Here is a 26,775-nt window from a genome sequence, read left to right as displayed (position 1 = left end):
TTCAAGCTTTTGAAAGCATTTTTTAAAAAATTGCTTGTCTTAATGCGAGGCTGGAATGGTTTCATGGCATTTCCATACGGAAAGATGATTTGAGATATGAGTGGCTTGAGTTATGAGCGTGGTTGCGGAACAAACTAAATTCTTATGTCAGGGCACCGTATTGTTTCGTTGAACGTTTTGGTGTGTTACTGCAATGTTTAATTCTCTTTTTTAATGGGTCAACTTTAGAAGTAGGCATCAACCGGGAGAGACAAATAAACATTTTGAAGCAAGCACCCTTGACCTCTTCGGTGAGTAAAAGGTGCCCTTTCCTAAGTTTCAAGCATCCGGGAGGGGTAAAGCTGCATACCAAGGTTACGATATGGCCTCTCTATATGTTTGCCCATTGTAGCTGGGCCTGGAGCCGTTCACTGTACTCAGAGCCGTTAAGAAAGACAACCCAGTCCAAACCGAAGTGTCAAAACATCAATGCGTCACGTGGGCACACAGCGAGGCCGCTGTCCTCACTACACCCGACGTTCACATGCAGAAGCCCATTGTTGTGGCCTGATTACCGGCTCTATTTTTTTTTTCTCAGGAAGCAGAAGAAAAAAAAAGTGAATGAGCCGCTCGGCACCGCAGCTCTTGCTGGATCAGAGGCTGGTCAGAATCAAATGAGTTCCATTATTACGCCGAAAATTATTGCTCCCCTCTGTACGGCTCTCGCTTGAGCCAAGATTACTATTTCTGGCAATGTTTGCCTTAGGAAGGAACTTTCGCAGATTTAATGGGACCTGGGCCATTGTGCAGGGCCTTCTGTATGGCACGCTGCCATCATCTCCACACAGGGAAAGGGAGAAAAAGCTGAAGGGCACCAAAGTCCATTCAAAAACAAGGTAGTCTGTCTTTCCTTCTTTTTTTTTTTTTTTTTTTGGGGACAGTGACCTTGAATGCACGAAGCAGATCTGTCAAGTCCACATGAACTCAAGTGATCTTCATATGGCCTTTTTTTTTTTTTTTTTAAACAAGGTTAAATGTCAGGAGCGGACCGAACGTGCGTCATCATGTGGATCGTGACTGACTGCATTGCACTTGGCAATAAAACGCAGAGGAAACTGCAACGATCTCTGCTCCGTGATTTCATTTTCGCTTCAATTATTCCACAAGGAATGACGTTCCCATACAAGCGGTCATTCCAAACTGTAAAAGACCAAATGAGTTGACTGCAATCGAATGTCAAGAGAACGAATGTGACAAGTCTAACTTTGTATCCGAGGATGGGTTTTTTTCTTCCCTTCCTCTCCTTCTTGAGGGCACAGAGTTTGTTTAATCTGCAGAATGATGAGTTTAAATTTCACCTTTGAAGTTTCAAACGACTCAATATTTTACTGTTAAACTTCATCATGTTTAGTGTGGGGGAAAATCATGCAAAAAAAAAAAAAAAAGTCCAACATTACCTTTGAAGAAAACCACAATTAGTGCAACAAATAAGGCGGACATGCAAATAACATGATGCACATTCTTGATGATTTATTTCATCTTAAATGGTTAGCAGGCAATTGAAATATTTGTTTATTAAAAGCGCTCCAAAAATTATACTTTCAATCCGGTAAACTGTCGTTCGTCGCGTTTGGTGCAATCTCACACAAAGTTGCCAGACCAGTCTGGTCTGGCAACTTTGTGTGAATAGCTGCACCTACCCTGTAGTCATTTGGTGTGTCAAAGACAAAACCATTTCATGATCGTCAAATATTGCTAATCATCTATTGAAATTCCTCATTAATTATTCAATGAATATTTTACTGTTAAACTGCAGCATGTGTGTTCATAATAATGAAGTTGGTTTTTCTTTGCGCCGGACTCCATTTGCAGATACTTCACAAAAATGGCAGACATGAAAATGTGGCAGAATACCCACAATTAACCCATAAGAGCCCAGATACACTGGTGTCACCGTGGGCTCTTATGGGTTAAATGGGATTTCAATGGTAGGGGGCATTTGAATAGTTTGGACATTCTAGGGGGAAAAAAAACAAGTTATATTTCATACAACGCGACTAACTTTTTGTTGGCACACATTCACCGGTAAGTTCAATTTAAACATCCCGCAGTCATTTCATTTTTAATAATTTGGTTGGGCAAATAATGAATTTTGTGATGCATAAGCAAATATGACGGTATTGTATAACTCAACAGATGTGCAAATGATTTGACGGATGGAAATATTCAACGCGTAACACAATTTGAACGTGGTTAAGATGACAAGGAAGCCGACAAGAGTTTAAAGGACTGCTATTTTGCTGCAAGGTGATTTACGTGTCACGTTGCGCTCTTTTGACTCGGTAACAGACATGAAGTGGTCATTATCCGGACACTGGATTGGCTTCGACGAAACACACTCACGCTGAGCTGACCCTGTGCTGTAAACACGCTCAAGGGGCTGCTGTAATAACGGATGCTTTTGAATAGGATGGCGACGGGGTTCGTTCGAGCGACGGACGCCATCTGTTTACACTGGAACGGATTTAAAAAGGCCGGCGGTTCGGGGGTCCAGTGGTGCGCCCGTGTGCAAATGTACACAAGGCTAAATCACACCAATCCGTGAGCTAAATAAAGCAGGAGACGAATGGAATAAGTTACAATAACAAACCGTCAGGCCTACTGTTGGTAGGAAAAGACGAACGGCGGCCTCGAGCATACCATGTTTAAAATGATGAGACTGCGGCTCGCAATGAGGACAATAGCCTCCCCGTCTTTGCCATAGTCACCTTGGATCACTTGACTGGTGAGGAGTCAGCGAACCAAATGTCAGGGAAAGACTCCAAAAGCATCAGAACTTTGGAGTGGAATCAGAGGCGCCTTTATCGGGTGGCAGGCGTGTTCTGCAGACTCGCACGTATGAGGTCAATTCAGCCACATCCCCGTTCTAAGAGGGTAGGAGATCAACTCGTTATTTCAGTTGTTTATTTTTGCTTCCCCTTTTGAAATATCATCATTAAAAAAAACATGAAGACACTGAAATGACTTTTAAATCACCCCAAAAAATGGAATATGAACAGGGGTGTGTAGACTTTTCATATACACTGTAACCTAAAAAAATAATAATTAAAATCACACCTATGGCTTAAAATGAGTGTATTGATACTACCGACACTTGTACAATTATAGAATTTTGTTTTTAATGCGAAATGACTCATAACCAGGAACACAATCTTAATAAGCGGTAACTGTGAATGGAGTACTGGTGTTGAATAAGAAAACATCTGCACAATTTCTCCTCATATCCATCATGTTATCTATCATCTGCTGAAGTTGTTCACAGACTTATTTTGCGCTGCGGCCGTCTCGGGGGAGCACAAGTCTCACAGGGACAATTCGTCCAGAAAACAGCTACTGGAAATCTGTTTGGACAAAGTCCCCAGAGCCGCTCGGGTTTATTTTTTTTCCAAGTATTTTAATCCGACATATTGGGATCAAAAAGGCCATAAAGTAAATCCCCTCATCAATTTGCTTCACATGCTTTGCACCAATTGTCAGTATTTTACTTGCGTTGATATTCTCAGCACCTAATTTAGAACTCGTGCCGACATTTGACATAAAACGACACGGGCTGGCTCCATGTGTAATAACTTTGAATTATTGTAATTTTCAGGCTTCCCTCAAGCTGTGGAGTCATTCCTTTTTATGACCTGGAGAAATATGAACAGCCTAATGTTTTCACCCACCAACCAAACAAGTTTCACAGAGCACAAGTTCTTCAAGCTGGTAACGTTGTACTGCCATCTAGCGGCAATCCACGGTAAGGTGCGGGGAGGTAAATTTCGTTTTTGATACTATACCCCCGCCCCACATTTAAAAAAATCTTTTTTCCCCCTTTAACAGTCACTGTGAATTACTAACTACTTGACAAGTACAGAGAAGGTTCAAACCCTACTTGCTCACTCTGACTGATGTCACTGTCATTTTTTAAAAATCGTTCCTTCTTGCCTGATTGATATCCTCAGTCTGTATTGCTATAATTTAGAGTGTATATTGTATATTGCACATAAAATCATTGTCTTTTGCGCTAATGAAGACATTTTCTTTCAAGTTGTTAGAGGGTCATCCCAGAGGATTCTCTTGGTTTAACCTTTGGCCACCATTAAAGCATTACAAGGATCCTAAGGGAGGACTTTGGACCGAGTCAGGATGTGCAGGCCAGGCAGGTGTCAGCTGTTGCTGCTCGGACTTGCACAAATTGGCCACTTTTTTTTTTTCGTAGTGGAGAAAGTGATTACTTTGAAATGCATCACATTCTTCGCCAGAATATGATTGTGTGATTTGATGGCAGTTCCCTTTTTTTTTTTCCTCCATTTGGAACAAAGTGAAATGGAGCGGACGCAGGACTTGTACAGATGTCGGAGGTCCGTCATCATGTGACAAGTATTAAGGGCTCACTGAGCTCAGATGAGCTTTCAATACTATTGAACACAACTGGTAGTGGTGACGTACAACATTAAACTCTAGTGTCTTCCGGATGTGATCTCTCTGTTTTTGCGGAGGGATGTGGCAACATTAAGGCATCCAACTACCGGTACCCAGTTAGTATTATTAATAAAAATAAAATACAATTCACTTAAAAATAATTTCCAAAGATTAAGAAACAGGCAGTGACCCTTAAGTAAAATCCATAAAACTCCCTAATGATCCATACAATTGTTGCTATCTTGCGCATGTTTTTTTTTTTTTTTTTGTAAAACACGAGAAAAAAAAAAATCAGAGTACCGCGCTAAAAGTCCATCTCTTGATAAAGAATGCATAAAAAGGTACAGTGTCTTGACTTGAGGATGCCGCGTTTGTGCAAAGTGTACCATGGGCTGCCTCGTTTAGCTTTGGTCGGGCGTCTGCACCCCTCCGTCTCCCATGAGTCGCTCCCTTTCTCCCGCACTGCTCTCCTCCTCCATGGCCGCCAGTCCGGCGCAGCACGGAATTCGGGCCAGCACGGGGCGATGCAGTCCGTTGTAAAGTGCCGTTCCCACCAGGAGAATCAAAAAGCCCAGTACCTGAAGACCGTGGAACTGCTCCCAACCTAGCGCCAGACTCACCGCCCAGATGACCAGCGTGCGCAGGCTGTCCAGCACCATGCGGGTCGTGGCACTGATCTCCTTGGTGACGCTGATGCCGGCAAAGTTGAAGAAAGCGATGCTGACCGTGTTGCCGAGCAGGGCCAACAGGATGAGAGGGCGAAATCCGATTTGACAAAAGGCGTCCAGCGCGTCCTCCAGAACTTGTCGGGGGTTGTCGCTGAATTGGCCCACGTGGATGAAGTACATGGGGATGAGCAGCAGGGACAGAACAAAGAAGCCAAAGAAACCTGGACGCACAAATTGAGAAGCCATATAAATGTCTGACATGCAGGGTGTCCTAAAGGCCACTATACTCCCCCCCAAATCTTTAAAAAAAAATGATTTATTTAATTCAAGTACGTACGGTCAAGTACATCGGCTGCACTTTTTGTAAACATATAATTCCCACCAAAAAGTGTCAATTTATCGCGCCTGAGCTTGGTCTACGTTTGTTTGTTCGCAATTGTGACATATGGATTATTGGTCGCTAGAATCTTAGCTTTGAATTTGTGTCGTGCCGATGACTCCCAACGCGCCTTGTTGTTGATGACATGTAAGTGACGCGTTGCCCTTTGAACGCTGCAGTATTGACTTCCGTTGGCGGATTATCTCCGACTGGAGCTCATGAGTCAAACACATTCTCGGGGTGGATGTTTTGCTTTACCTTCAGTTCCAACGGCTCGCAGAGGATGGACGTCATGTTTGTAGACAAATTTTTCTTCCAGGACCATCTGCACGGCGACGATGACCTGAGCCATGATGATCAAAAGGTCGCCTGAAGGACACAGCAGAGCAGTTGTGGTTCAAATTGGGTTGTGGGGGTGGGGGGGGGGGCATGAGACATTTCGCTGTATCAATTTATCATGGTTGCTACTAATTAGAATATACAAGCTCCACACATCACGGATGTGTATGATGGCAGGGAACTCCTCACCGGTGATGATGTCATTGAGTTTGTGGGCGTCGTCATGGTGTCCGCTGACAAAGTCGGCGAGGCCCACGATCACCAGGCCAAGGATGGTGACGAGGATTCCGATCCACTGACTGACCAGCAGCCGGCGCCCGAGAAACGCCACCGAAAGTAGACCCGTGAAGATGATGACGGCTCCTCGCAGCATCTGGAAGCTGGAGGCGCTGGTCATGTTGAGAGCTGCAAACCGGGACGAGGAATGAATGGGACATGATTGGGAGGCCATCTTGAAACGCTGAAAGCGTACAACTGGTCAACTTTTTTCAAGACAACACTTACAGTCACACAGAACTTTGTCTCAATTATTTGGAGGACTACTTTTTCATTTACTTGAGGTTTTGACAGTTGCCCTTATATTGAAATGGTGACTCAGGAACACCAAAGGAGAAACTTACCTTCTAAGCACATGAAACGAGGTGGAGAATCTGTGATGACTTACCGACATACATGGTTGAAGTGGCTAGCATGTCACACATGGCGGGGGGGAAGAAGAGAAGGGGGTTGAAACTCTGGCTGGGGTTCATGGTGGGCTGAGGCCTGCGTCGGTCATGGCAAAGTAGGATGTAGAAGACAGCCAGGCAGCTGAACTCTCCCAGGAACATCCCCACTGCCTGCGTGCCAAGCGCACAGATGAACAGGAAAATCAGTGCAAACAGAAGAGAGATGATGACGCTATCTTTCTGAAATATATCGCTCGGCTTCAGGAGTACCGGCCCACTTCCCTGCTCGGATCTCACACGTGTAACTTTGAAAGCAAAGCAAAGCGGTTACCTGGACAAACGGGTGTGAGAATGCATGTTCAGGGCTACCATGGCAACCCGGTGCCCTGAACGTGTCTGCCCATCTGTTACAAAAAAAATACATGTTATTACATTTAATTATTCATATTCCAGACAACTAACAATGCAAATGCGTTCATGATCAAAGCTGAAAACGTTCCAAAAAAATTGAAGAAACGAGGCATTATAGAAATTGGGTGTTAAAAAAAAAAACTAGGTTTGGGAAAGTATTGATACTGGGTATCGGTATCGAGCCGATGCCGGCCTTATTTTTAGGTATCAAGTTGCCGAAACTAGCCAGAGATACTTAAGGTAAAGAAAATCTGACATCGCAACCCCTCCTTGGCAGTAGTGGGCGCTATAATGCGGGAGTTTGACATCGGTAAATCATTATCTGCGTCCAATTTTATATATCAAAAGTACTACAGGTATCAGTGCTCTGTATCAGTGAGTACTCAAAAGAGTGAATACTCGTAGTGCCAAAAAATTGTGTTGAACATTTCCAAATTTATTTTTTTGTGGGGGTACGTCCTAATGTACCGAGATGCACAAATCCACAGCGGTTTATAGTCAGACCACAAGAGGAAGCGTAACTAATGTGTCGTCTGTTTCAGTGGGCATGACAAGGGAATGCTGTCTCCAAAAGTGATGACGCACTTCAACCAAGCTGGTCTCATTACGACATCCCAACTTTGTCACATGATTCCTTATGTTTCATATGCTTCAAAGTCGACCAAATGAGGCGCAACGTGCGCCGCATGCTGTATCCGCCTCATGTGACTGTGGTGAAACGTTAGCTGAAAGTAGTTCTATTCGTCTGCCCGCCTGCAATATGACCTGCTAAGTCTGCACTCTGTGATACGAGCTTCTAACTGCACTCACTTGGCCATGGATGCTGCTCACCTGACCCACCGACAACGACATTTGTAAGATGTGTGAGTCAGACAGTTACCAGGAGAGGCAAGGTTAAAAGTTGTAACGTCAACCTCAATCCTTCTTTCAGATTTCACCTTTGGCATAATCAATACACTGAATATGGAAACGTCCATTCTACCTCAGTCAAATGTCATCATTTTGGTTTGTAATTTGGTGAAGATTTAAGTGGGAGCTGCAGTACACTTTACCGCATATCTACTTTTCACATTATACATAGTAAAACTGGTTCGTTTTGACTTTCAGATGAAGAAAAACAGTGTATGGCTGACTTTTAGTCCCTGTTAAGTGTTGAGTCAACACGGCTGTGTTCTCAGTCTTTGCACATATATACAGTAATATATTTAGGAACTTATGTCTCCCTTCATTTCTCTAAATTGTATGGACACGTCAGATGTTGGAAAGCATCACATCCTCCTTTTTCACCGAGCATTTTGTTTTTTTTAGTTAGTGTTACCTGACCGATATGTCAATTTTAAAAGCCAAATGCTGCTCCTGAGCACGACCTTGCCCCTCTCTGGTACACATAGATGACATTATCACATTATTTATTTAAAAAAGCTGCCAAATGCTGCTCCTGAGCACGACCTTGCCCCTCCCTGGTACACATAGATGACATTATCACATTATTTGATTTATTTTAAAAAGCTGGTGCTTTTCCTGGAATAATTAGGCTGCCCTGTAATTACAGGTACGGGTGACTACATTACAGGCTGAGGCGTGCATCAAAGCATGTTTTGACCTGCCCGTTGTTGTTATTTTAACTTTGCTTGTCCGATAATGCTGATGTGAGTTTCGTTCCTGTCGTGGCAATAAGCTTATCTTACTCACATGGCAAAACACATGTCAACCATGTGTGCACACATCAAGTTTTGTTCTTCGATCATTCTCAGCTCGTTACTTGCCGGCTAGCATTGCCTGCTAGCAGTTTCACTTCATTAGTCATTACATGTAGACACAATAAGTGAAAAAGAACAAATAAAAGTAGCTCAATTACACTTGCGTTGTTTATCGGGAAATGTCGTTTCATTCTTTTTTTCCCGCATTCTTTGTGGGTAAACGGAACCCGTTGTATCACTTTGATAACCGTTAGCTTAGCATCACAGCACGACGGTTAGAATTAAAAGACCCCGAACCTGTACTACTACTTACTTGGCCGACAGCGTGTTAATGGAGCCAGTTATCAGCATCAGTCCCGCGAGGAACAGTTGGTATTTGGTCCACGCCATGCCGGCGAGTGTGAACAGGACAAATGAAGTAGGGACAGGAGAGAACCGGGAGACGTCTCCACTCTCCGTGGAATCCCAGCAGACTGTGAACGCCACATGGCAACTCACAGTCAGCTGACTACAGTCGCAACAATATGATCCATTTATGCCTGTCGGAATTTTGGAGACGCTATAAAGTACATGAAACGCAAAGCCCACATCAAGTTGGACAAGAAAACGCATCACGTTAAGTCAAATAAATATAATAATTCTTAAAAGGTTCGGCGTGCACTTATTTTGTGCAGACCTAGGTTGTTAAAGCCAAGTTATGCCTCCTATACAAGATTACAATACAGTAATTAATTTTGGTTTTAATCTTTTTTTTTTAAAATCAGCGTCTATGTGAATTTACACGCGCCAAACGTGATTCTCTTTTTTACAGAGAAACATGAATACATCATGATGAGCGTATTGGAAAACACCAGGGGGGGACACAGACCAGCTATATTGCTTATAAAAAGTGTACACACTAATGTTTAAATGGGGGAGGGGAGTCAACAAATCAGTTTCAGTGACACCAGATTTTAAAATGAATTACAAGTTGAAGAAAACATAACAGTCTACTATTTTTTCCCCATCGCCTGTGCAGTATACTGTATGTTGTGATTCCTAAACTCTCTTGACTCACTTGAGTCCCTTCTGGTTTCGCATCCGATGAGGAGTGTACTGGCAACATTCTGTTCCCTACTCACAGAATCAGAACCTCTTTCGTTCCACTCAAGCAGCAATTGCTGATGTGGATGAAGAAACCATCACTGGCAGGCCTCTGAAACGTCACATGACATCTTTGTGCGACTGCTGCTCACCTTCCTGTTGTGCGGTTCATGCGACTCGACCACCGTTAAGCACGAACGCTGCTCACGCAGGGCTCATCTGTGCATGCTTTGCACATGTCGCTGGTGAGTCTCTGCCGATATTTAAATTGCAAATTCAGCATCACCTGCTCTACGAATGTGATATAAGCTGCAGTGTTCTCAGCTATTCTTTCCAGATGGGAATGTATTTGTAAAACCAAATCATAAGCTGAATAAATGCTGAACATGTGAAATGTCGCAATGGAAGGCTGAGTCACTTCCAGTATTAACTCATCAGAAAATACAGTCTATACATCGTTCGTAAGAAAAACAAAAACATAAGGACTTTTCCAGGTTTTTCCCAGTTATCAATTTCCATTTCCACCAGACTTGATTATGTCCTTCCAGCTGAGTCTTGTTGAAACCTCAGACTGGTCTCTACTCAATCACAGGGCACACAGAGACAAGCACCCATTCACACCTTCTTTGATAAAGACTGTGACTTAACCTAATCAAAGCCGTTGTTACTCAACCAACGTCCAGAACAAAACATTTTTCAGAGCTTTGTAATGACTTTTCATGGAACTCACATTGATATGCGGTCTACTGTGATGACTGGAGTGTGAAATGGGACAACTTCAAAAGCAAAGATTTCAATATTCAGCTAAATGTTCACCATGTCGCAATCTGCTAATTCTTTCCTAGTTACATCTTTTAGCTATAAATCAATTCTATTTTTAGGAGTCCGGGTTGAAAGAACTCAATTGTGAATTTAATATCTAGTCGGCTCTCTTACGATAGCCCCTACCTATACGCCACTTCTCATTTTTTTCCCTTTGTTTTTCTGATGCAGCTCTCCTGAAGTCCTCCGGTGGTCCCCAGTGGACGCCCACCTCTCACTTTGAAAATTTAAAGCTCCACCACAGACAATACTGAATAATACATACCGTCGGGTCTCAGGAACATCTACGCATTTCGGTTGGTTTGTCGTGATGTCAGCCATACAATGAACCAACAATTTGAAGCATCTGTTTTATTTAGTTTCATCCTTCTTTGTTTTGCCATTCCGACTGCAGCCCAGTGTGACTTATGACCTCACACAGCAACTTCACTTCAGGCAGGAAGTTAACAAAATGCTTCGTAACCCTGAGTAAGCCTTTTTTTGTGTTTTGGGGGATGACGAATTCCTGCGGTGGCGCGGTGCCGCCTGACCCGTGGCCCGCTGTCCTTTTTTGTCCGCTCCTGCTCTGCCATCATTATCTACTGTATCAGCAACACGCCAGGGCAGTTGTCGTGACTGCGTGAGAGCCACCGAGGGCTGTCATTGGTTATGCAACTCGGACTCCAGTGGTACTAATAGCCAGAACCGGTCTTCGCGTGGTCACAAGAGGCCATCGAAAACATGTCGCTTTCAGAAATTGTCTCACCCCCATGAGAGTTTCAAAGGCGGACTGAAATGTTCTTTTAAGACAATCGACCTCCTCAAATTCACCAGGGGCACTTCCTGCATTTCTGTTTACATCAAGTGTTGAGTGTTTTCAATTTTTCCTCTGATGTTCAGCCTACAGAAAAATGGAAGGATGCAAAGGCCATCATTTTTTTTTTCTGGTCATGATGGAAATGTAAGAAGATGGACAATTATGTTTCATCGATACATTCTTTGCCGCGGCGTTCTCGTGTGGCTCGCACAGTAATCATTGCAATGCCAATCTGGGCTGATCATCAAGCTGTTGAGGATCTTTTCCACAAGGCCCGCATGGCATATTTTCCTGCAGATCATCTGGGAGGACACCTAATCATAAGTGACACCGAAGCAGGACTGCAGACGTGACGCTAATCTCAGTGGAAGTCAGAAACATTTCTGAGCCTCTCAGCGTTTTTCAGCCTCCAAGATAAAATGGTACAATGGAAACTGCGGGAAAAGCTGAGATGTGATATATATTTCGGCACCTGATGTGCGTCTCTCTTTAATTTCTTGTAATGTAAAATAATAGCAGCGAGCAAATATTTTTGGGTCAATCCAAATCATTCCATTATTTTCCATTTTTAGCGTCACATTTTAAACATAGCTATATTGAAGATGATGTATTTATATCCATGTGCAATTTTCTAAAGCCTGACCTGTGGCACAGAAATTTTGGCTGTCAGAACAAGCTTGCGGGCTCAAGGTTGTCACATCATGTGACACACCGTGCCTTCAGCCCTACAACGAGAGGGTGTTGCTTTTTGGGGTTTTGAATCTAATGTATTGTGACACTGGAGACAGACAGCCTTCAACACTGGATGACACTTATTAAACGGCAACATGTGAGTTTTATTAGTCTACCAATCTTCTAGAAGAATACTTTATGAGATTTGGGAGGAGTGTCTGTGATTTTTTTGTTTTTTTTTTTGTCCATTCATCTACAAGAACATTTGTGAGGTGAACGTGGAAGAGAGTATCCAAACCTGATGTGCTTGACAAGGTAAAGGTCATGACTCTTATTGGAAAACATTCCTCACGGACAACTCCAGTTAAGTCTTTATGTTGAGATTTTTGTCCCTCCTAAACCTACTAAATATTCTTCATACACAGTATGAAGAAATAAATTCCGTTGCAATTTACAGTTTCGTCATCAGTACATTTTGTACAGATTCTAATGAAGTCAGTAAAGTTACTCTCAGGCCTCATCGTGCATGCTCTCATTTCTGCCGTTAGCTGTTCGGAGGAACGTCTTAAGCGAGCGCCAACAGCTTGTTTGGCAACAAAGCTGGCTTCACACATGTCCGAAGCCATGTAAGCAGAATAATTACAGAGGATTTGTATGGGACATTGGGGGTTAGGGGGGGGAACTGTACCCGAGTCAACGGCAGCAGTGCCGCAGGTCACAGTTATGCAACAGCACGGCTGTCGCAGCATCACATCGGATGATACCCTCTACACTACCCTCTTTGCTGAATGCCATTTCTTGGAATGAAACAAATACGGTATATATTTTAGCCATTGCTTTCAGGGCCATGTATTCCATTTTAATTTTGACATATCTGCAGACGTTGGAAAGTATCGTACCAAGTGCTGTACAGCAGCGGTGGCCAACCTTTTTTTGCCCCACGGACCGGTTTAATGTCAGACAATATTTTCAATGACGGCTAAATACAACAAAATAGGATATGACCTGCATGAAAACGGTGGTATTTTCGTAACATAATAATAAACACGAATCATGACACGAGGAACGTCCGATGTGACCGCAACACTCTCTGGTCGCTATGGTAATGTTTAAACGTGCCTTCACAATAAGATACACCGCAAATAAAAAAAGTGCATGAAAAATACAGCTCACCATCGTCGCATATTATGCAGAGTGGGCTTGTGCGTGGGAATTCCCCGTTGAGATAAAGCCGTGTCTTAAGTAGGACTCCTGATACTGTCTTATTGAATGTAGCCTTCTTTTTCTTGGAAGTCGGAGGCTCCTTTTCTTTCCCCTGGCTGGGCCTTTTCCCCTTCCCAATGGAACTTTCCAAAGAAGTTTGGTTTTTTTTTTTACTCATTTTGCTTGCTCTTGGGTTTCATTTCAGGCATGTCCAGCTTCGGGCCTGGAGGGTCACTGTCCTGGCTGTTTTCCAGCTACCCTGGCTGCAAAACACCTGATTCAGATGATCAGCTCATGAATCAGGTGTGTTGCTCCTAAAAAGTTTTTTAGCGGTAACCTCTCACGTGACCGAGAAGCACCGCCTTCACCCGCGTCAAGAGTGACATACTGTAGACGGATATAACAGATAATCCGGTAATTTTTCAAAATAAAACACCTTTCAGATTCCGATATGACTAAAACGCAGGTAATGTAAGTTATTTAGTCTTTTTGTGCGGCCCGGCACCAAATGACACGCGGACCGGTAGCGGTCCGCGGCCCGGGTGTTGGCGGTATTATTCTCAGGATGTGACAGTAAGAAAACTGTTCAGCTGAGAGACACATCATGCAGAATGAGAATTTCAGAGAGATACTACCTTCGAGGTGTGTGTGACTGGAAAACGACCGCACCAGGTGCAGATTGTTATTCCAACATATGTGTTCATCACTAAAACTCAATATATTGCCGCGAGACAGCTTTCAGCGCACGAGGTGACATTTGCTCTCCGTGTGATTAAGAGAGTGCAGCGGGCCATTAATGGCATTCATTGCTTGAGAGATAAAGATCTCAGCAGGTCGTTTTTTTCCTTGGGTTTCCTGTGAAAAATGAGTTGGCCGAAGGCAACCAAACGGAACTCTGGCCACTCCGGCATGGAGAACTTCTCCAGGAGAAGTGGCGATGCTGAATGAAAGCATTACCAATGGGGCGGGGGGTGGGTTGTCACAGAGTGTAACTTTCGCGACAGTCATTGCTAAAATAACGTCACAAATGTGTCACAGTACAGTAAGAATTAAGTCAGAAGAATACATGAACAGACCACTTGGAATTTGAACGCACGGGTTATTGTTTAAAACCAAAATATGTTTTTATTAGGAATAAAGTAACCCCATTGTGTCAACATATAGCTACACACGTGAGTGACTGCAATTCTTCGGGTGCAACTGATTTATTCAGAATCTGCATGTAGAAAAGTACCAGTCAGAAAGAAATTTCACACAACCTGTTTAGTGGAACATTGTAAACCAAAAAAAAAACCTAAACTCTAGCCATTAAAAAAAAAAAAAATCACAGGGTTGAAGGGGAAAAGGAAACTGTGTGAAGACCTGAAATAGTCTGACGTGTGTTAATTGAGCAAAGTGCATGAGGTTCAAACTCTGAGGCCATTTTCTGGTGAGGCGTACTGCCAATAATCTCAGTCATCAACACTGAAGTGTATCCATGCTTTAAAAAAAGAAAAGAAAATAGTGGTCTCTATACAACAAGACACAAATGTGCACTGACTTCCAGTGTCCTAAAGCGCATAACAATCTTCTAAGGTGCAGCAGTGAGTTCGATATGACTGTCTAGTATGTACAACGTGAGTTTACATGCAAGAGCTGCGATATATGGAAACACATTGACGGGCAACAAGGAATGAAACGAAGAAGACGAAGAAACAGAAAAGACGGAATGAATTAATTTGTATAAAACTGTGAGGTCTGATTGCAGGGATGGCGAGTCACGAGTATCCCTCATCTCCAGATTTGATGTTGAACAGTCATTCTTAACTTTAACATAAAGTATCTCAGAGAAGAAAAAAAAAGACGAAGCCAAGTTTGAACCTGACACAAAGAAAAAAAAAATCCCTCAGCAATGTCAGTCAAGGTGTTTAAATATATACACGTTTCTTTTTTTTTTTTCTTCTTTCAAATGGCTCGTATATATACATCCGCAGTCTTTTTTTGTTTTAGGAAATGTGATATTTACACGTGGTACCTCCTCCTCCCCTTTGGACCGATCGTATGCGCTCCAAATGCTCGCAGAAAAATCACAACGTTCAAGCAAAGGTGTGTAACAAACTTCACGTTCATTCTCGTTAACCACGGAGATGATCAGTACATGTTTACAAATCATTTCGGTAGAGTGCGACAGCGTACTTTTTAATTTGGTATTTTTCACTTTTGACTTAACTTCTGATGAAAAGATGGGGAAGGTCTGGAATGTGGCGCTGATCCACATTAGGGTCATTTTGTCTTGGCGGTCATTGGGGTTGTGGGTGAGCTGGAGCCAATCACAGCCGACCTGGACTGGTCACCGGCCAATCGCAGGGCACATGGACAAATAACCATCCGCACTCACGTTTACACATTTGGAAAGAGAAAGCGCAAGGCTCAAAGTAACTTTTGTTTCTTTGTGGAACAGTTCTGCTCATCTCCATACAGGAGGGCTACAGCCAAGATTTGAATCCCGAACCTCAGAACTGTGAGGTAGATGGGCCAACCGACTACCTGTTGTAGCAGAGGTATGCACCGCAATCGTAAATGACTTGTGCTTACTTTACGCCGCAACTGACCAACAGAGATGCAAAATGGGCGGGAAGTCATCCCCCGATGTCCGGAGCTACCGTGCTGCTCCTTGTGCCACATGGTACATTTCAAGTGGGCTTAAGATCGCGCCTTCCTCCAGCTGCTCTAGATGGAGCATCTTCTTTTATTGAGTCTCCGGTACACGCTGATGCTGTGCAGACCAGTGGACACCGAACTGATGCCTGAGTGGGGCTGCAGACCGCACATGCAGCCGTTGGAGTGAAGGGGGTTGGAGAAGGCCTCTCCTTGCTCCATGTAGCTGTCAGAGTTGGAGAGGTCACGTGGGATGATCATCGGAATGGAATATTGCAGTTTCTCTCTGCTCTTATACCAAAGGCAAGAGCACATGGACTGGAAGTGGAGCACCTCGGCGTAGACGTTACGCAGTCCCCGACTCGCCGCTCCTCCCCCGCCTCCGCCCATCGCGCTTCCCCCGACGCACCCGGATGCCGTGGAGGAAGGGGACGCCTGGTCCGTGGAGCAGCGCATGTGTCTGCCGGCCTGGCCGTTATGGGCGAGTAGAGCCCGCTGCTCGGCGTCCCTTTTCTCGTCCTCGGCGTTCATGGTCATGAAGCGGAGGACGGCTAAGTTGAGGAAGGCTCCGATCACGGCCAGGCCGGTCAGGATGTAGATGAAGCTGAAGGCCACGTAGTCCGGCTTGGTCTGCAGAGCGTGGTGGTTTTGCAGCGCCACGTAGTCGCCGAAGCCGATGGTGGTGAGAGTGATGAAGCAGTAGTAGTAGGCGTGAAAGAAGCTCCATCCCTCAAAGTGGGAGAAAGCCAACGCCCCCGCGCAAAGGGTGCTCATGCACGATATAAAACCCACCGTCACCATGTTGAACATGGAGACCTCGGTCCGCCTCATGCCAAGGCACTTCTTCAGGCGATGGAGAAGAAACCGAACAAAGGTGTTGATGCGTTCACCCACGCTCTGGAACATGACCAAGGTGAGCGGGATGCCCAGGAGGGCGTAGACCATGCAGAACACCTTCCCTCCATTTGTGCTGGGGGCTGCGTGGCCATATCCTGCCGGACGGGGACAAAAAAAAGAGAAACGGTTACTGGGGCAGAACTAATCAAATCTACTGTCTGTAAAAGAGAGACAGGCAGATTTTGGGAGTAATAATGAAACCAGCTCATTTTTGTTGATTTGTGCTACCTGAAAGCGCATCCATCACTCTGCCTCAGCCCGAGGCCGCGGCTTGTCTCCTAACCTAATTTCTGCAATTATCATGTGAAAGGCAATATGGAAATTGCGTAGCGTTTGTGGTAAGAGCCTTTAAAAGATGTATTATGCAAAGCTAACAAGCAGGAGAGGCTTAATGTCAGCGGAGCACAGGTGCAACCGAGTCACCACTGCTGCCTCTCATTAGCGGTTGTTCTGCTTTTAAGCTCAAGCTTTCAGATCGACTTCATTTCAGGTCGTCGTAGCGCATCATTTTCAGAAGGCCGGCGGGGGGCGTGAATCCTTATACAAAAAAAAACCCTCAACTTTTTAATCCTCCCACATTTATTTTAGCAGATGGGTGCGCAGCTCCATTCAGAACTGCGCCGCAATAACACTCAAGAGTTCTTAATTGAAAATACAATCACGAGCACCGGGTTCATGTTTCTGGTCTTGTCGGTGCTTGTTTGTCACCTAGATAAACGCCACCCCGCTACTCCGAGACAAAACAACACCCACTGCATCCCGCGTATTGATGACACTCATTAATTAGGCATCCCTCCAAGTGTGTGCTTTCAAAGGACATGAAAAGAATGGCATCACATGAATTGGCTCGGTCTCGCGCGCACGTGTCATCCAATTATATTCTCATTGAGCACTTGGGGCCTGGGTGGTTCTTGACATCAAAACGCAGTCCAGAGCCTATTCATCAAGCGGAACGCCTCAGGACAATTAGTTTCCCATAGAAAAAGGGTGCAGTGATACAAAGAGAGCGTTAGTGGCATACTAAAATGGGAATAAACTTCAAATATTAAGGAGGTTAAAGTCGCAATACAAGTTAAAAAAATGTTTTTTAAAAATCTGGATAATGAGGAAAAAATTGATGTCAATAATCATTCAGAAAATTTTATATTATACATACACACACATACAAACAAAAACATTTTTATTGTTGCTTTTTGGGGGGGGGTCGCTGGATCGGATTGAAATGATTTTCTTTCATTTCAATGAGGAAAGATGATTTGTGACACAAGTGTGGCAACAGAACAAATGAAACTTTTTTTTTTTTACATCATACAAATAATGTATAGAAGGTATGACATTGAAATAGTTGTGTGTACACCTGAGAGTGAGACGATTGTATATACCGGTAGTTCGTTTTATTCACTGTACTCTATATAAAGTTGTTGTTTCTGCTCACTCCGAATCAAGCAGCAAAAGAACGGCAATGTTATTGGTGACATGCAGCCAGTCGCGGAACCGCATTTTGAACACGCAGGTGGTCTGACCGGTGTGACGTCACTCTTATCGATGTTTACAGCGCACCCTTTAAAAGGCCACACATATCATGGAATGTTCCTCGCGACTGCAAATAAACACGGATTGCGTTCATATCACTTTGGAACAGGCTGTCTTTGCGCTGGGGCCCGCTCACTTTCCCGGGATGCTTTATTATTTTTTTATCTTCCACAGTCTGCTTTCATCTCCAGCTGTAGCGCTCCGAAGACATCAGTGTCTGACCCTTCAGACTGTAACTCTGACCGCGAAACGGCAAAAGATGACTACGATAGCAGATTTTCCCACATTTAGACTCACAGGCAGACTTTGTCTTTTCATCGCAGACACCCCCAACTCCGCACGACCCCGTCGTATGTTTACTTTGGCACTTAAACACAGCTTTGGTCCGCTGAATCTCACTCCATTACGTTTCTGACTTTTGACCTTGAGGCCTTCTTGGCAGCTGCTGCGAAAAGAGCATGTGAGCAAACACGGCGAATTCGAGGAATATTAGAACAAGAATAACAAATGATTTTTTTTTTTGTGTGTGTTATGGCACAGAAACAAATTCCAGTAAGCTTGTGATAGTTTAATCAACAGACCCCAATGCAGCGGCGATGCTGACTAAAAAGTCGGATTTATCATGGCGGTCTGACGTAACACGAAACAAGTTCACCTCCGTCTGGGTTGGCTTTATATCGATTACGCTGAAAATAGCCTAACGCCAAAGTATCGGTAGTTTGGGCCCGTTTCGTCTTCCAAAAACATTCGCACAAACATTCATCAATTGGTCTTTGCTTGTCCGACCATTTAAGCTTCTGTTTTGCTCTCACAAAAACAAAACAAGGTCCAATTCCGCGCGTCCTCCTCAGGTTCCTTTTTAGGGGATATGAAAAGAAAACTTGGCCAGACGTGAAGTTTTCCATGAGCTCAGTAAGCGAGCTATTCCAAGTAGAGTGTGAGATCTCGACGAGGGGGCTGACTAATTAAATAAATCACGTGATTTATGGAACTGATACGCGCTGGATGCTAACTTGTTTTAAGAGTTTCAACACAGCTGGACTGAAAGGCGGTTTGCATCAACATCGGACGTGGAGATGGACACGCCTGATTTTGGAGGTGGCGGGGGGGGGGGGGGGGGTGAAGGGTCATTGAGGACGGGATAGATGAAAGGACATATTGGAGAGGTTCAGGAAGCACGGAAAAAAATAGCCCGAAAAGAGGTTTGTCTGTTGACAAGTCGAGACTTTTGGTGGTCTATTGGGAGGATCGTACGCGGAGCGACAATTTGTCACGCGCTAACTCGATCATATATTTCTTATTTTCAGGATATCCATGTTGTTGATTTAGCGTGGCAACTAAAAAACAAGCTAAATGTCATTTTAAAGGCCCATTTAGGCAAACGCAAATATTTGAGTCACGGCCTTTTAAGGGGGTCACGTCAAGGTACTGGCGGCTCCGTTTCAAGTGTTCCATTTGGGCTTTCAAAGTGCATCCGTGTGGGCAGACTAGAGAGGAAAAAGGAAGAGAGAGAGGGCATGTTGGATAATAAGATACTGGAGCTCCAAATTGGGTTTTTCTTTTTGGGACGCTGCCAACAGATACAGTACGTGCGAGGAAAATATACTGACTCCGCTTTAAGAAAAAGCAAAGGAACAAAACGAGCCCAATCTAATCTCGTACTGCTATTTCACACCTTTTTCTTTTTTGAACATTTTTCTCCAGCATTTTCTCACTTGGCTTTATTTAGACATTTCCCACCTCCGTCACCCTTGGTGCCTTTTTGGTGTTGCGCGGCTTTCACCTGCGCCTTGCCACCCGATTCCGACGATACGCGCCAACTGTTGGGCATGGAAACCGGTATGGCGGCTTTTCGGGAGCAGATGCTGTCCTAAAGTGACACGCGCTGGCAATGCAACCGAGCACATGACGCGGCGATCAGTTTACTTAGCGAAAGCATTAATGCAATATGGAGAAAGGCCGGATTAAAAAGGGACACCGAGAGGCCCCCATCTGATAAACATCAAAAGCCCCGGTGGCACAAATGACATTGTGCGCATTAAGCGGGAAGACAAACTGGGCGCATTACGTGTCCAGGATTTTTATCTGTGCCTAGTTACAAAAGCGCTTACTGTCTAAATAAACATGAGAGTTGTAAATGGAAACCGGTATGGCTGCTTTTCGGGAGCAGATGCTGTCCTAAAGTGACACGCGCTGGCAATGCAACCGAGCACATGACGCGGCGATCAGTTTACTTAGCGAAAGCATTAATGCAATATGGAGAAAGGCCGGATTAAAAAGGGACACCGAGAGGCCCCCATCTGATAAACATCAAAAGCCCCGGTGGCACAAATGACATTGTGCGCATTAAGCGGGAAGACAAACTGGGCGCATTACGTGTCCAGGATTTTTATCTGTGCCTAGTTACAAAAGCGCTTACTGTCTAAATAAACATGAGAGTTGTAAAGTCCGAGCTGCTGCAACAGACGATATTTTCAAAAAGTTTAAAGCATTCATCTTTTTTTTTGGACACCATCTAAAGGGTTCCATTATTGACCGTCACCAAATGGAAATAAAAAGTTCGATATGTACGCATCTCGTAACGGTGCACGCCAGGTCGTTTTGACACCTTTTTGTGGGACGACCGTCGCCTCGGGCAAAGCAGATGGCGAGTGCTGGCAGACACGGAGTGATGCCGCTCCACCTCCACTCAATCTGCAGCTTCACCTTACCGGGCCGAGTCGCGCAGGAACTGAATCGCCATCTGTGGCAAGACTTCATATGGATGACGTATCGGACGCATCTTATCCGTCGTTTACGTTGTGCTGTGGCTGATGAGAGGTGTCATGCAAAGCGTATTCTCTTTCACCACCAACATTATGTCATACTCCAAAACGTCAACGCTTCCATCAGAGAATCTGCAAATGTTTTGTCAATTTAGAGATTTACTTTTGGTGTCATTCTGCAAATCAAAAAAAAAAAATCATACGGAAACAATTCTCAAACTGCATCAGTGTACCTTCAGCATGCGGTAGGTAATCAAGAGAGGCCAGAGTGGAATGTTTGTCTGTTGGCCAATAGAGAGCGAGAAAGAAAAAAAAAAAAAACGTCAACTACTTTTCAGCCCCCGGAGTCTCTGCACAGTTTCGAATACATTTCCATTTAAAATTGATTTTTTGAGCAATTAATTGTAAAACACACTGGCGGTAATTGCCACGCACACTCTGTCACCCTTTTCCACTGTAGCCTGTGGACAGGAAGGCGAGGAGCTCATCCCCTCGCGATGGTTGCGATATTGGCATTACCCGAGAAAGAAAAAAAAAAAAGGCTTTTCAGTCTGTTGTTTCTAGCCCAAGGTTATCAAGGTGTTTGCATTTTCTATTTTCACGCCTATTTAATGTGCGCTCATAAACTTGCACGACGAGGGCGGCCCTCGAGGGTAAACACAACTCACCTGTGACTGTTATTGTTACCATCATCAGGGCCCCTCTGTGTGACAGTCCACTTCATTCAGAGATATTAGGCAGATGCTGAAGACAAATTGGGGGGAAAAAAAAAAATTCCCCTCGGAGATGGCGTATGAGCAGGCGAGAAAAAAAAAAAATTCCCCTCGGAGACGGCGTATGAGCAGGCGAGCTGCAGTTGCTTGCTGCAGTCAGAAGGAATTGCTATTTATTTATTTGTATCCAGTTAGATTGGTGTATAAAACCCTCGGTGTAAAGAAGAAGAAAAACAATCAATCAAGGGGGAATAATGCACCTTGTCAAATACAAAGTTGAGATCTAAGCAGGTTTTTCTTTTCATAACTTGACCAAATGCACTCTTGTTTTTGCATGTTTCGTGTACCAAAGATGAAGAGTCGTCAAAGTGGGCCATTTTCCTTCTTTTTTTTATCCATATGCAACCCTTGACTGTACAAGTTCAGAAAATAAATATTAATTGATTTTTTTTGTTTTTATTTACCAATAATGAGAGCCCTGGGAAATGTGTTAGTTGAGTGAATGGTTTGAATGAATATACCGAAAACAAAGCCTCGCTTCAAAAGCTCTCCTTCGTTAAACTCGTCGACAGCTGTGTTTGTTTTACGGAGCGAACAACTCATGCAAATTCACTTTACGGGTAAATGTATTTTGTTATTGTTTTACAAGAGCATCCGCTTTTACATCCCGCGCACTTCCTGTCTTTTATCATTTCCAATTGGATGACTTAAGTTCGTTTTGTGTTCATGTATAAAATATTCCCCCCCCTTGAAATGATTCCACTGTGAGCGTGAGCAAAATGTTTCTCTGAACCCTGATCTTTTCTTGTAAACGTTCTGGAACGGGCAACGAGGAACTGCGGCTTTAATCCAATCATTGTTCTGGGAATCGTAACCAAAGTGTCTACACACAACTCGAAATTTGCTCTCTCTCTCTCTCCCCCTCTCTTTCTTTTTCTCTCTTTCTCTCTCTCCCTCTATATATATATATATATATATATAGTTTTTTTTTCCTTCTTCTCCAGAATTGTCGGAATTTTCTTGGGGCACGATGACATTAATTTGAAACGTCCACTGGCAGGATTAGGACACTAAAGCTAATGGTACGGAAGTCATATTCCAGGGCATGAGATTCGAGGTATCCTTCCTTTCACATGAAGAAAAAAGATGAGAGTTCATTTGAGCCAGTTAGTTAGAGTAAAGCTTATTCTTCATGTCCGTCATGAGATGTATATTTATAACCCGGAATCAGGTCAAAAGGGAGCTTCAAGTTAAACACACCGCAGCTCTCACTACCGTGCGCTATTTGCTTTGGTTAAACTCCAATCGCGACGAACCGGCTGGACGGCGGAGTCCAATAAATACAAATGTTTTGTTGAGCGAGTCAGGCAATTTTCCATTCAGGCCGCGGCGGAGCATAAAGCAGACGCGCGAGGAAGGCCACTCGTGTGAGTCACGTGACGTGAGTGGCGGCGGCAAGGGGAGTCGCTCCCATCAACATGATGAGCTTTGATATACAGTACCTATGATTCACAACGCACGCGTAAGACTTTCCGTTGCGTCATACTTTCCGTGGAAAGATGCTGAAGGTAAAAAAAAAAGTGCCTCGAAGTTGGGTGCAAAATGAGTTCTGCGCGAAGGAAACCACTTAAAAATATCCAAAGCAAAGGCGTTACATTGATGAAATTCAAGACAAAGAACAAATAAGCTTTCGCCAGCGAGTTAGAGTGCCTTTAATTTGTAATTAATTACCGCAAGGACAAACTGGACGACATCAATTCTCGCAGGCGGTGCCACAAATCTATTTAGCAGCAAGGCGGCTCCAACCCGCCAATCGCTCTCATTGTCTCTCTCTATTGAACACCAAAAATAAGCGTCGCGATCCGGGCAAACACGGAGTGCGTGCTATCGATGCCGCATGGCTGATCTGTGGATCTGTATACGAAATTTGCTCTTCTTGGACCCGCTTGGAAACTGTTAGCCCGCTTCAGTGGAAATCAGTGAACAGACGAGCTAAGTGCTATTCCCTCCGATAAATCTCTCCCACCCTCCGCTCTGTTGGCGGGCACACTCTCAACCTTGAAACTTTTCCCGCTGACCACCCAGCTTGACTCACGCTTCATTCTCGACGGCTGGGAAGGAGGAGACATGCAAGCGGGTTGTGAGAAATGTTTGCATGACAATCCCTCACTTTTTTTGGGGGGGGGGAACAATAGAAATGAGAATTAAAACTACTAGACTGGACGTTTTAAGATGTCTTTGCTTTTTGTACGGCATTGGCGCTTCGACAAAAACAATCTTAGTCATCATTGAGTCCCTTTTAGTGGCATAAGTGACTCAGGAACGCCGAGGCCATTTATTCATTAACCGCACAGTTCAAGAGCCCCACGTATTATTTCATCTCATTCAAGGTCCGTTGTGTCATTTCAAGGACAGCACCTCCATTATTTCCAAAACATCCATTTGTTAATGCAATGGCCGCACGTCACATTGCGTCATTGTGCCCGCCCGTGAAGAGCAAGATGTCATTCGGTGGAAACCGTCCTCACTGAGTGAAGTGTCGAGAGACGAGCATTCCCGCTAATGCTTTTATTGCCTGTCGGAATTGTTTTAATTGCGCGCAATTGCAGCACTAATGGGTCTGGTTCGAACAAAACGTGCAATGAAGACGTCATTTTCTCAGCGCAAACAAAAAAAAAACGATTTGACCATTTTTTTTTTCTCGATGATAGAATATTTCCCTCTTGCATTTCTTTTAAAATGACCCCCCCTTTTTTTTTGGTGAGCCCTTTGTACATTTTGCACAGGGCGGCAATGCCTTTTCTTGTTTATTGAGTTGCTCTTCAAAATAAGTCCAACATACACGATACTGCCTGAGCAGCAGCCACATGTGAATTACACCAGCACCTCTCATGTTTTTCGATATGACGGCTTTAGTGTACATCAGATAACAGCCAGAGGATGTGAACCACAAGTCACTTCTCATCGTTGTCCTCTAACGGTCTGCCCGACCTTCATGTGTGGTCGCATATGCGACACGTGCCCCGCCGGTTTCCTTACACGGGCGATTCCCCCTAAGCCTCCATTTTTTTTTTTTATCATGCGTCCCTCTCCGACACATGATCCCCATCTCTGGCGATCTTAAGAGCGTTTGCTTTCCTCATAACTCATTTGGTTTCCTCCTCGCGTGGCCATTGCATGTAAACAGACACCCAGGACACCAGGAAAGTGATGGCTGATTAGAGTTCGTTCTCTCCTCCTCCCTTATGCTGAGTAAGAATAGTTGATCCCCAATCGACGGCGGATCTTCTTGCGGCTGTTTAGGGATGCGTATTTCGAAAACGAATTAAGACGCTGTCTCGTTTGCTGTGGTTTACAGGACTGCGGCGTTTAGGAAATGAGGTGGTTGGGGTGGATTTTGAGGGATTCTCTTGCAACGGTATTCACGGAGTTCTCACACCAACTTTGGCACCTCTGGGGAGACTAATGCGTTCAAGCTCATTTGGAAAAGGACCGTTATTATAACTTCAAAGAATATCCCATTGAAAGTGGGGTACGTGTCTATTTTTAGATATTGGGACTGGGACCGAGTGCTTAAATATGACCAACTTGACAGTAAGGTCATTGCGGCTTGATCTTGAGTGAGTACAGCGAGTACAGCGTCAAAACTGTGAGCCGCAAGGCCAAGGGAAGAGTCAGGCTCTGGTGTTCTCATTAATATGGAATGGCGGCTTGGAACACCAATCGCCGTGTGTTTGCAGCAGCCGCAGGGTTCACAGTTACAGAAACCCCCCAGGCGGGCTTTGTATGCAATTAGCCGCCCGAGTCTGATTGGGTTACAAGCCACAGGTCAGTCCTGCCTTGCCGCCTTAAACACAAGAACACTAGCCGGTAAGGCGATGCTGAAGATTAAAGATGAAGCACAAGAGCACAAATGCAATGATGTCATGCCAAACAACTAAAAAGAGGTTAAGCCATCAAAGGAAAGGATCATTTCGGCGACAGCAAACGCAAATATTTTGGGCATCTTCTCATCACACAGCTCTCTAATCCTGAGCAGCACAATTTGTTATTTGGGAGCATTTGTATTTGAAGAGGCATCAAGGAGCTGCATCACATTTTTTTTTATTTTAAGACGACCCCCGATGCTGTAATTCATCCAAATGCTCCGAGCTCAGTCAGCTCTGAGGCGGAACAATGTTGGCTATTTATAAAGGTGTCCTCTCCACTCGGTTTTGTGAGGCCAGACGCAACATGTTTACAAGGCCGTGCTGGAGTTCAAGCGTATCTGAGGCCATTGTCAACCTGTGCTGTGCATTCTGATTGTATAATGACCCCATTTCATGTAACTCGTTTTTTTTTTTCAGGGATGGCTTTGCAGCTCTGACACTTGGTAGGATTGCTGTGCCGTGAATAACATGTCATACGTATATTGGCATACATATTTTTTCCATTTTAAAATGAAAACAGAGAAATGAATAGTTCTCATTAAAACTGTAACATGCAACTCGGGAGAGAATAAAAGGTGAAATGTTACTAGCTAAGAACACAAAATGCTGTATGTAATGTCCAATTTATGACCAAAATAAAACTGTCCAAGAAAGGCTCGAAATTATACATAATTTTCACTCCAACATCATTGATCATTCCAAAAATGTGCTCTCAGTACTTAGGCAATTTTATTAATATTTGACATTTTGTTCTCTGTAGTAATAGATTAAAAGTATTTTTACTCAAATATATGTGCATGGTCCATTTTTTTTCTTGTGTTGTATGTTAAGTGCAAAGTTCAAGCAATCATTGCAGGTTTCTTTTTATGACTTCATTAAGCTGAGTGACCATATTATTACTATTTTGATGACTATTCCTTTTCACAGTATGCATTCGATCCGTATTCTTTTTAGAAAGATGACAACTTCACCGGATTTATGTTCCCGTGGCTTGTAGTGGTCACGTGACGTGCTGCAAGTGGACACCTGTAGCGCGTAATATTCATTTCAAGAGTTTGCAGCGCTGTTTCAAAGCGCACGTGCGTAGAACCACTTTTCGTACTACCTTGCGCCAGACCCC

General features: G+C 44.0%; 2 protein-coding genes across 2 annotated transcripts in view; both read right to left on the bottom strand.

Annotated features, from left to right (window-relative positions):
• Positions 1 to 3,136: 3,136 nt before the first annotated feature.
• Positions 3,137 to 9,100, bottom strand: slc35f6 (solute carrier family 35 member F6). Its single transcript, XM_019857892.1, has 6 exons — positions 8,919 to 9,100; positions 6,826 to 6,898; positions 6,494 to 6,665; positions 6,019 to 6,234; positions 5,749 to 5,859; positions 3,137 to 5,332 (listed from the first exon to the last, which is right to left on the bottom strand). The coding sequence occupies exons 1-6, from the start codon at positions 8,993 to 8,995 to the stop codon at positions 4,845 to 4,847; spliced, it is 1,137 nt and encodes a 378-aa protein (XP_019713451.1). The 5' UTR covers positions 8,996 to 9,100; the 3' UTR covers positions 3,137 to 4,844.
• Positions 9,101 to 14,283: 5,183 nt separating this feature from the next.
• kcnk3a (potassium channel, subfamily K, member 3a) overlaps positions 14,284 to 26,775 on the bottom strand; it is a 13,055-nt gene continuing 563 nt past the window's right edge. Inside the window, exon 2 of the mRNA XM_019857871.1 lies at positions 14,284 to 16,810. Within this exon, the coding sequence (XP_019713430.1) occupies positions 15,891 to 16,810 (920 nt within the window). The 3' untranslated portion in view covers positions 14,284 to 15,890. The remainder of the gene's footprint in view (positions 16,811 to 26,775) is intronic.

Source organism: Hippocampus comes, unplaced genomic scaffold (genome assembly GCF_001891065.2).
Source record: "Hippocampus comes isolate QL1 unplaced genomic scaffold, H_comes_QL1_v1.1 scaffold154, whole genome shotgun sequence".
Taxonomy (NCBI): Eukaryota; Metazoa; Chordata; class Actinopteri; order Syngnathiformes; family Syngnathidae; genus Hippocampus; species Hippocampus comes.
Note: the sequence above shows the minus strand (reverse complement) of the source record. Positions and strands in the feature narration are given on the sequence as shown.

Excerpts from the sequence above, each read along its gene's own strand:
- slc35f6 (XM_019857892.1), bottom strand. The coding sequence starts at position 8,995 with ATGGCGTGGACCAAATACCAACTGTTCCTCGCGGGACTGATGCTGATA. Across the intron at positions 6,666-6,825 it reads TCTCACACCCGTTTGTCCAG|GCAGTGGGGATGTTCCTGGG; the intron begins GTAACCGCTTTG and ends CTTGGCACGCAG. Across the intron at positions 6,235-6,493 it reads CACTTCAACCATGTATGTCG|CTCTCAACATGACCAGCGCC; the intron begins GTAAGTCATCAC and ends CCCGGTTTGCAG.